General features: G+C 29.7%; 1 protein-coding gene and 1 pseudogene across 1 annotated transcript; one reads left to right on the forward strand and one right to left on the reverse strand.

Annotated features, from left to right (window-relative positions):
• Positions 1-5,519: 5,519 nt before the first annotated feature.
• Positions 5,520-6,212, reverse strand: LOC107022518 (annotated as a pseudogene).
• Positions 6,213-8,298: 2,086 nt separating this feature from the next.
• On the forward strand, positions 8,299-11,264 carry LOC107023574 (cytochrome P450 714C2-like). The gene is made up of 5 exons (XM_015224302.2): positions 8,299-8,619; positions 8,829-9,055; positions 9,243-9,490; positions 10,301-10,667; positions 10,755-11,264. The coding sequence occupies exons 1-5, from the start codon at positions 8,349-8,351 to the stop codon at positions 11,178-11,180; spliced, it is 1,539 nt and encodes a 512-aa protein (XP_015079788.1). The 5' UTR covers positions 8,299-8,348; the 3' UTR covers positions 11,181-11,264.
• Positions 11,265-11,534: the final 270 nt, after the last annotated feature.

Raw genomic sequence — 11,534 nt, forward strand, 5'->3', positions numbered from 1 at the left:
CCCCCCCCCCACCCACCCACCCAAATATCACTATAAAGAAGTAATTTAAAAGATTCAATGTACTATTTTATTTTTGCTTTTTTCAATATCCACACTCATCATTTAATTATGATTAGTAAATACATATTTTTATTTTGTTAATCACTTAATTATAATAAAATTATATTAATTTAATATAAACATTTCATGCAAATAAATATTTATTCAATATATTAATTTTACATAAGTAGTTGTACAAATAAAAACTAGAATATTACATTGTAAGTAAATTAATACCAGCACTAGCACCACCAACTATAATGAATAGACTATTCTTTCCTTAATAAACGGTTTCAAATTCGAACATGATATAAAATAATTTCTGTAGAAAATGCTTCCCACTGAATAACTAGGCAACTAGAAATCGAGATAATCGAACTGTAATCAGCACAAGTAGCAAATTCCAAAAAGCATCTGTCAAAAATTTAATTGTTTCATTACAAATATAGCCGGAATTTTTTTAATCCAATCTGATATTTATACTAAATCAATAAATACCATATACAAATTTATTATTAAATTATAATTAAATAATGTAAATTATCAATTTAGATTTAAGTTAACTATAATTATAATAATTAACTGAATTTAAATACTCAATACAGATAAATATTCAGATACTTGACTAGTAAAGTGATAGATACTTACTTGTCATAAATTGTTTTTTTGCAATAAATTTTTAATGACTGACGAAATTCCTGAACAAACGAGTCTCATGACTTCTCTTAATAGACGCCATTGTCTTTTTCTATTAAATTAATTAATTAAAAGTACTAATACTAATTATAGCCAATATTTTTATTTTTAAAAAAATATAATTAAATCATGTCTAAACACTTACTTAGATATACAATGTCGTTATATAAAACACTATTAGTTATCGTGACGTTCAACCTTTATATATATATTTATCAAATCAATTAACAAAAAATTATTCGCAGTCTGCTGTTATACTTATTAATAACTAATCTAATAAATATAAGACTTGAGATTGTAAGTAAATACCATATATAAGTAAGTTTTTTACTTTGTCGATTTCATTTTAATAATATCGAATGTAAATAAGTTTTTGTTTTTGTTTCCAAAGTGATGGAATATTTGTATAAGCGTAGGTAGCATAGGATTCCATAGAAGGGGAACAGTGTACTTGAATGAAAATAATATGACCATGCATGTTGGACAGAGACAACAATGTGTGGATCGCAATAAAGCCTCCCACCTTCATAAATTATTAATTCTCTTTTAACTTTATATACAACCATAGTGTAAAATATATATATACGAGATCACCTAAAATATCTACGAATAGTTTCTAAAAATAAAACAAATGACTATATGTTGTTATTACATATAAAAGGCGTGACATGAGACATTACGATTCTTTATATCATGCGTGAATATTAGTTGAACTCTTATTAATGTTATACATATATTATACAATCTTTACTTAGAAAAATATAAATTTTATCGTTAATCTGACTAAATTATTCACAAAATTAGCAATGAATCTGATTGTTTAATTAAAAAGATTGAGTTGATGGGGCCCGCATAAGCGGTGAAGCATGTGATTTTATTTGATTCTCTTCACTACCTGGAGGTGTAGTATATTCCGGGATTGGACTGTTCACCCATAATGAGTTACGTTCAGATCATTATAAAACAACTCGATCCATATTGAGCTTTAAGAGCATTGAAAGGACCTTTCCCTTCTATGCTAATGCCTACATTTTGGTAGTGAGGTGAGCTTAGACAATACATTCTTGATTTTAATATTTGTGTTGTTAATTGTGCGAGTAAATCTGTTCACACGAGCTATTAATTAATTGATATTGTACTTATTACTACTATTTTCCATAAGCATAATTACCACTTATTAGACAACTTTACCTCTTTAAGGTTAATATATTATAACATAGGAATGACTTCACGTTTTTTTGAAATTTGAAATTTAAATCTTTTATAATATTTATTTATTTTATTAATTATTGAGCCATCTAGCATTTTATATCACTTTTAAAAATTATTCATCGTTTATTTTAATTTGAGACTTTTAATTTTCATGTCTTATTTGTTTTGCCGTTCAAATATATATTGTTGAATGGAATTAGCTTATTTGATAATAATTGAAATCATTTTAAAACTATTAAAGTATTGTAACATATATATGTTAGGTTTTAAAAAGGTGTGAATGGAAAATAAAGAGTTGTGACTTTTATGAAGAGTTGTGACTTTTATGAAATGTTGCGATTTTAATGAAAAGTTGTGACTTTTATGGAAAATTGTGACTTTTATGAAAGGTGACGACCTTCTGAAAGATTGTGACTTTTCCAAAGGTTTGTGACCTTTCTGGTAAGGCACAATAAGAACTTTTTCGCACTACCCTTTGTTTTCTATAAATTGAGGGATTTCCTCATGTTAAAATAGAATTCATAGGCTTCTTCTTCAACTACTAAATCTAGTATTCTAAGTGTACTTTATTGTCGTTGAGTGGTTCGCTGACACCGAAGTTTTTGGTATCTATACTCTGGTGATTGAGATCATTTTACCCTGGGAGGTCATATTCCAAATCAAACCTCGGATACTAGAGGGGAATAATTTCCTTAAGGGGACACTGTGAGTTCAGTGGACTTGATCTTTTTCCTATTAAAAATTTTCCAGATTCTGGTACGTGTTTTACAAATTTTAGATTTGTGAATTAATTTTAATTCTTCTATTATTTTGTTCTTCATTGGTTCATTAAATTTGATAACTTCGTGTTTCTGCAAAGTTTGTTGGAATCAGTAAGATTCTTTAGACACACATTAACAACTATTCTTCTTTAAGAAAAATATTTCGTATATTTTTTTTAAATCTGTTTCTGATTCTAGTTTCACTACTAGTTTTAATTTTCTCGTTGTGAAAATGTTCTTAAACTTTGTTGTCTTACAAAGATGTTCAAAGTTTTGTTCTAAGTATGTTTGGATTACAAGATAAACAAGAATATATATATCATGTTTTAAATATTTTTTCTAAATTAGTAATACAACTAATAATGGATATTTACGATCAATCACTTTTAGGTTATTTGATCGTATTAACTTTATATTTATATACCGTCAGCACATATAAGATCAAATCACAACTCAATTTAAGATGAAATTTACCAACTCTAAAGGGAAAGAGGAAATTCCGGGCGACAACTTCCTTGATGACGACATTCACTCGGTGTTGTGTTTGAGTATAAATAAGTTTTTTTCAATAAAATTAAAATAGAATTCAAGAAATTATCTTTAGAGAAAATTTTATAACGTAAAATGATCATATTTATCTTTATACTTTCAAAAGGAAATTGTATTTATCTCTCGTTATATTATTTTGATATATTTATCCTCTGGGTTATTAATTCCTATGTCTCCACCCTTATTATTCTAATGTGTCACCTAGGATAATATTTTTATCCTATAATTTTTCTTTAATATAAATTATACTAATGTGTCACCTAGGATAATATTTTTATCCTATAATTTTTCTTCAATATAAATTATACTAATGTGTCACCTAGGATGGACTTGGGCTTTCAAACTATATTGTTCTAAATTAAAATTGCCCATCCACATCGATATTTAATAGGAAAAATTACGCAATAAAGCAAATATATTAGCTAACATACCTATCGTTTGCATAAATTACAATTCAGAATTTATTTCTAGCTATAATTTTATTCTCTCGCCTCTCTTCTCCCTTCCTCTCCCTATCTTTGGAATCTCGGTCGCCAGTTCGTGACTCTATTCTTTTCTAGTCATCTCTCCCTCACTTCTCTCCTCTCCCTGCCCAGTCTCTCTCTCACTTCTGTGATGTCAATCTCTCTCCCACTTTATACAAACACACATGTATAAATTGTTCTTGTGTTTGTATAAAATGAGAGAGATGAGATATACAAATACAAATACATATCTTTCAGTATTATTCACTTATAACTATATAATTACAAATCTTCTCCTTCCTATTTCTCTTTTGTCTCTCTCTTTATACAAACACAAATAATACAAATATAATGTATATAATTTCTGTTTGTATAAAGCGAGAGAGAAATTAAATAGACAAATACAAATACTTTAACTTGATTCAATTGTATAAAAAAATTTTTATACATCTATACAAATACAATAGTCGATGCATATACGTAGTGATTACATATATACAATTATCTAACCGATATACATATACAATTCACCTCTCTAAGTTCGCTATTTAATACTCTCGCCATCACTTTTTAGTTGCCATAGTTTCTTTTGGAGAACGGTATGAATTTTGACAAATATTTTAAATTGTATTTTATCATCATAATACAGAAAATATGTTAGTAATTTATAGTACATTCTATATAGTTATGATTATCTGAAATTTTATTTTAAAATATCATAGCTTTAAAAATTAGTTAAATTAATTTTTAAAAAGATAACATGACAACTAAAAAAGAACTTAAAAAGTAAAAAACATATACATAACAACTAAAACTCCAAAATATATATTAAACAACAGATGGAACATACTTCATCTAACTTTATAAACCATGCACAACCTTACAATAATACCAGAAAGCATTAAAATAAGGACAACTTTCACATGTAGCAAAAAAATTCATATTTATATGCTATAGAAAAACTTGCATAATTGTGCTCCATAGCAAACATAGAAACTGTATAATTCGCTATACATATACAGTTGAAGCAAATTGTATAAAACGAAGTGTATAAAACAAGAAGAGAAAAGCATTTGGACAGAGAACTGTATAAAAACGAAGTATATAAAACGAATTATATTATTATAAGTGTATATTACGATTATATATAATTCGAATTTGTATAAAATGAGAAAGAGAGAAAGACAAAAGACACTTGACAAGGAATATATAATTGAATCGAATTGTATAAAACGAGAAAGAGAGAAATTAGATACAATTTGAAAATTGTATAAAACGAGAAAGAGAGAAAGGCAAAAAAAACTGGACAGGGGAGTCTTTTTATTGTATAATTATAAGTGTATAGGACGAAAATATATGTACTTGCATGTGTATATACAATTTTCTCACGCTTTATACAAACAAAAACGCATTTTATACATTTCGCTTATGTTTGCATAAGTGAGAAATGCGAGCGAGATCTGGAAGAGGGGAGCAAAAATATATGTATTTATAAATTTTTCTTTGCTTTATACAATTAAAAACAATTTTTATACACTTGTGTTTGTATAAAAAGTGAAGAAGCGAGCGAGAGATTGGAGGAGAGTGGCGAGCGAGATATTTGGGAGAGAGGCGCCTGACAATTTTTTGCAAACGTTTGCTATGGAGCACAATTAAATCAAACCCTAGCTACTCCATTTATTTTAGGTTATTAATTTACTATTATATACAATTTTCCCTTAAAATAAACCCAAAACCAAAACCTATGAATATTAAAAAATATGCAATATAAAAATTAAAAATTCTAACTCCAGCTCTGTCAATTCATGAAGCCTTGTACATCATCGGCTAAATCATCATCCTCATCCGGAAGTGGCAGTTTGCGTATGCAATTCAAAACTCTGGTTCCCGCCATTTCTCTGTATCTAAATCAAACTTCACTTCCGGCGGAGCAATTGCAGGCGACTCCTGAAAATGAAGATTATCGTCGTTGACAAGCTTCCTAGCTAAGAATAAAAAAGGCAACTCTAAATTATAATTACTCTTCGCTGAGATCTCATAATACTGCCAATTTTTCTTCCTCCGGTAGAAGTTAATTTCCCTCGCCTTAACCTGTTTGTGCTTGATCAATCAATTTTGTTTCCTAAGGAACAATTTTACAAAACTTAAACAGATCGCGATGCCATGTAGGTACATTCAGGTAACTCAGGCGGACTGTAAAATCGAACATGATAATTGCACATTGGCCATCAATGTAGTAACTATCACGAAGACATCCCAAATTCTCTTGCCCAACTGTATCCCAACAATTAAATCGATTTTTTCCGTAATTTGTGAAGAAATCTAATGGATGAACCTCCACACCAATAGTAGGTAAGTAATTTCTATCGGATTCGCCATTCAGATGCCTTTTGAGAAAAAGTAGTTTTACCAGTACCGCCGTCGCCTACGACTACGAGCTTGAAGCTTGAACAATCAACAATTTGTTGGTTTGATAGATCCATATTCAAGAGAGAGATACGATTTCTGCGTTGATTTATGAAGAAAATTGAATTGTTGAGGTAAAGTTATATATTGGGGAAATAGCTTTAAGTTGAAACTAATTATTTTGAATTTTTTCGGCTTAAATATTAGGCTACTAATATAATATTTTGTGAGTTAAATTTTGTGATCTGTTTGTACACAATTAGGTAATTGAGTCCTGTTTATACCGTAAAAAAATTAATAAATTTGATATTAAAGCTTTAAAAATTGAATTCATAAAATTTAAATTTATACTTGTCATATGATATCGTCATTTGTTTCAAAATTCATACTTAAAAGCTTTCACAATTCAAAAAGAAGTATCTGGTTTGGTCCCAAAAATATTTATTTTAAAAAGGTAAGGGGTTTGATTATGATTTTAGAAGAAAAAAAAAGTATTTTTGTATGATAACATAAACTGTTTTTTATAAGCTAAAAAAATATGTAATTTTTTATAGAAGTTCTTTTAAAACCTTAGTTAAGCAAAACGGCTATTCTAATATTGATAAAAGTATTTCTAAAATTATTAATTCAAATATAAATTATTACTCTCCAAAATTATTTATGATGTTCGACTAAATAGACTACAAAATGATTAAAGGTGGCACTAATTTGTTTTTGTTTTTTTTAATGATTAACGCATTTTTAAAAATTATTATATTGAGAAACTTCTTTTAATTTTTCTTCTCCACTTCAGTTAATACCCCACCATATTATATAAATTATTATACCAACTTCACTACTTCAACTTTTTCTCTTTAATTATACCAAAAAGTAAAAGGTCATTGATTAGTTCAACTTAATGACTGATTACTGATGAAATCTGCTACTTGAGCAAGCTAAACACTATATCAAAAATATTTTTTAATAATAATTAATTAACAATAATAATTTATTTATTATTAAATATATATTTTTTTGGCTCGATAATTTGCACTTTGTATAAATGTCTCTAAAATCTATAATGACATTGAATTCAATGATAATTAACTGATGTCGATTTAATACTCTTTACTACTGTGTATATTCATGAGCGTTAAAACTATTTTTCGATAACTCGGCATAATTCTTTGGGTACTACTATGCAGTGGAAGTTTTTCTTATTTTCACATTATTCAATCCATCTAATTCAAATTTACTTTACTTAACCTATTTAAAAGAAAACACTTCTTAATCAAGACTTTCTTTTTTCATATTTAGACTTAAACGCGAAACCTCTATTAATGGATGGAATTAGGATCATTATCCCTCCTAGCACAACCCTTATTAGTCTATGCAATGCTAGTTAATTAAGTGGAAAATTAACTTTATTCAAAATTGACATGCTAAGTGGGGAAGGCCCAATTTTTTTAAAAAAATTATATTAATTTCACCTAAAAATGTAAGACAGAAGTCATTTTATCTAATGACTATGCCGGATTTTTGACACAATAAGTTACAGACGGGTTAAATACCATTTGTTTCCGATTCAAAATGACGAAGGTTAAAGTGTTCGGTCGGCTTCAAAAATATTATCGTATCCGTATAAATTTTAAAAAAGTGCACTATTTTTTAGGATTCAATACTACACATACATTCGATTACATATTTGAAGAGACAATATGGTATGTATGTTTTCCTTTAAAAATCAATCTTTTGGTGAATGTTTTCCTTTCGACCAAGCACACCTTTTAAGGATAGAAACCCAAATACTTACCATTCAATAATTTTTGCTTAAACAATATATTTATGTTACAAAATTCACTAAATATATATTTACATATTAAATTTAAATTCAGATATTGAAACTTAAATAACTTGATCGTATTTTAAAATTCAAAATTCATAAAATTAAAATTCTGACTCGAACACTCCCGAGGTCACTTCATTGTCTCTTCCTTTCTTTTTCTAATTCACCTTTCAAAATCATCACTATTTGTGTTTTGATTTTCTATTTTGACTTAGCTATGGTTACTAGAAGCACCATCCAATATTTTTTCCTAGTCTATGGGGTTTGGCAACTAACATATCATATATATTTTCTCTTTCCAACGATTAATTTCTATATAAATATAAAATAACCACTCCACTTTAAATCCTCCATAACACAACAAAAACAAGAAAACTCATTGAGCCATATCCAAAAATGGAGTTGCTAGCAATAACACTAGTATGTGTATTTGGTCTATTGTTTCATCTTTACAATTTACTTATAACAAAGCCAAGAAAGCTCCAATTAGCTCTTAAAAAGCAGGGAATAGTTGGGCCACAACCAAAATTTCTTCTTGGAAACATCTTGGAGATGAAAAAATCATATGAGGCTGCTAAAAAAATTGTCTCAAATGGAGATGTAGTGGACTCACATAATTGTGGAGCAACTATCCTTCCCTTCTTTGATCAATGGCACAGACAATATGGTATGTTTAAAATTTTGTTATTTACCGACCTTTACGTCTAACTTTGCCTCTTGAGGTATGAGTAAGGCCTGCGTATGCTTCACTTCATTTCGTGTGTCTACAATAGATATGTTGTTGTTGTTATAGGGGATGACTTATGTTTATGCTCATGATACTATATTGAATTATGCGACTATCTCATTTAAAAGTCGCTTTAATGTATTTAACAGGTGAAGTATTCATGTTTTCTCTTGGGAACACACAAATTGTACATGTGACACAACCAGAAATGGTAAGAGAGATCACTACTTGCACATCATTGGATTTGGGAAAGCCGACATATCAAGTAAAAGAGAGAGGCTCTTTGTTAGGCAATGGGATCCTAACTTCAAATGGACCTTTTTGGGCACATCAAAGGAAAATTCTTGCTCCTGAGTTGTATATGGATAAAGTTAAGGTAAAGATTTGGACTTTATGGGTTCTCGATTCTAGATTAATTATTTATACATATCAAGTGAAATTTTTTTAACAGAAAGATACATGATCTGTCTCAAAGCTAGCTATCTGAATTTTACTGAAGACCAAAATGTAGCTCCGCCTCTATCGGCTATCTCAAGTTCTATATATTTGTGGCTTTCATGTAGGGTATGATAAATTTAGTGCAGGATTCTGCATTAACGTTGTTGAATTCATGGAATAATGAAATTGAAGCTCAAGGTGGGATTGCTGACATTAAAATTGATCCAGACTTGAGAAGATTCTCAGGAGATGTAATTTCTAAAGCATGTTTTGGAAGCAATTTTTCAAAAGGAGAAGAAATCTTCTATAAGCTTAGAGCCCTCCAAGAGGCTTCTTCCAGAAGGGTCATGTCTACCGGAATCCCCGGAATCAGGTACAATATCCCGGAAAGAAAATGTGAAATTACTTTATCCCACGTTTAGTTTAACGTTTGATTCTGATATAAGTTATCTCGAGAGATGATAATAACTCTTTGTGCGATGAGAATCACACGATAAACGTACTAGAAATGACACATTTACATGCCCTTATCAAAAGCAGAGAGTTTTTCTTCCAAAGTCTTGAGAAACTACGGGTTAAAATTGAAAACACTCCTGAATTTGGCGCAAATTATTAGTTTTTGTCTCTCAACTATTGACAGTCTTAAAAACACCCTTCTACTCTACTATCTAAACTTAGATATACCCTCAATCTGTCACGTGACATAGCAAGTGGTTTCAAACTCTTCTAGGAGCATGTGACTCTTAATTATAAAAAGCCGAGAGAAGCATTGAAAACACTCTAAACTTGATGAGAATTTAGAAGTGTATTTCATTCATGTTGCAAGATCGGGGGTGTATTTAAGTTGAGGGTGTGATGAAACTAATAATTTATGCCGAGTATAAGTTCTTTTCAGTACTTCTCTCAGATCGAAAATGAAAGTCTATCTAATGCTTGTTTTGTATTATAACCCGAAAATCCCATTTTAGTCTGATGATATCAAATCTATATCTAGTTATTACTTAAAAGCAAAATAGATAAATATGTTCTTTAACTTGGCCTCAACTAAGGCTATTCACGCGAGACACACTCGAGCTGATTTGCATAGTGCCACGCATAAGACGTGTGTGTCTACTTGTTCAAAAATCCATAAACTAAATATCTCGACCCAATTTTTATTTTTTGTTGTTGTTGGATGGAACAGATATATTCCTAACAAGAACAACAGGGAGACATGGGCATTAGAGAAGGAAATTAAAGCATTGATCTTGAAAATAGTGAAAGAAAAAAGAAGATCAGAAGCAGCTCCAAGTGATCAAAAGGATTTACTGCAAATGGTTCTTGAAGGAGCTACAATAAACATGAATACTCAAAATGCAATTGATAATTTCATAGTTGATAACTGCAAAAACATTTACTTGGCTGGTTATGAAACCACTGCTGTTGCTGCAACATGGTGCCTCATGCTTTTGGCTGCAAATCCAATTTGGCAACAACGTGTTCGCGATGAAGTTGTACAAATCTGTAAGAGTCAAATTCCTGATGCTGACATGATTCGACAGATGAAACAGGTACGAGTTAATTTCACATATGATCATCCTCCGAAAAATTCTTTAAGCTAACAAAGATTAGTACTACTATGATGTCTTGATTTGCAGCTAACAATGGTGATTAACGAATCATTGCGTCTTTATCCACCAGTAGCAGTGATATCAAGAGAAGCATTAAAAGAAATGAAGTTTGGAGAAATTAGTGTTCCTAAAGGTGTTAATCTTTGGACAATTGTGACAACATTACACACTGATCCAAAAATATGGGGAAATGATTCATACAAGTTTAATCCAGAAAGATTTGCAAATGGAATTAGAGGTGCATGTGAATTTCCACATGTGTATATGCCTTTTGGGGTTGGACCAAGGGTGTGTTTGGGACAAAATTTGGCTATTGTGGAACTTAAGATACTCATTTCTTTAATTTTGACCAAATTTTGTTTATCAATTTCACCAAAGTATGTTCATTCTCCAGCTCTAAATTTGGTCATTGAGCCTGGACATGGTGTGTATCTATCTTTGAGGAAGTTGTGATCAAATAGAGAGATGATTTTGGATGCTACTTTTCCATTTATTTTTATTTATATGTAATGAGCAGACAACAATAGCAGAGTCAAAGTTTATATTATATATATATATAAAAGAAAAAAAACTTACCTATACAGTGTAGTTTTATGTCGAAAAGAGTTCAGATGAATCTCTTCTGCCCCTATAGCCCCGCCCTTGATAATGAGGTAATCTAACTATAACTTTTGATGCAAAAAAAAAAATAAAAAAATTATGTATACCCAGCTCTCCATATTTTTTACGTGTTCACAATAAATAGATGCAAGTCGCAAATCACAATATTCATTTTATCGCAGCACTACTGAAGAAAAAGTAATCATA

The sequence above is a fragment of the Solanum pennellii genome, chromosome 6 (genome assembly GCF_001406875.1).
Source record: "Solanum pennellii chromosome 6, SPENNV200".
NCBI lineage: Eukaryota > Viridiplantae > Streptophyta > Magnoliopsida > Solanales > Solanaceae > Solanum > Solanum pennellii.

Excerpts from the sequence above, each read along its gene's own strand:
- LOC107023574 (XM_015224302.2), top strand. The coding sequence starts at position 8,349 with ATGGAGTTGCTAGCAATAACACTAGTATGTGTATTTGGTCTATTGTTT. Across the intron at positions 9,056-9,242 it reads TGTATATGGATAAAGTTAAG|GGTATGATAAATTTAGTGCA; the intron begins GTAAAGATTTGG and ends GCTTTCATGTAG. Across the intron at positions 10,668-10,754 it reads TGATTCGACAGATGAAACAG|CTAACAATGGTGATTAACGA; the intron begins GTACGAGTTAAT and ends CTTGATTTGCAG.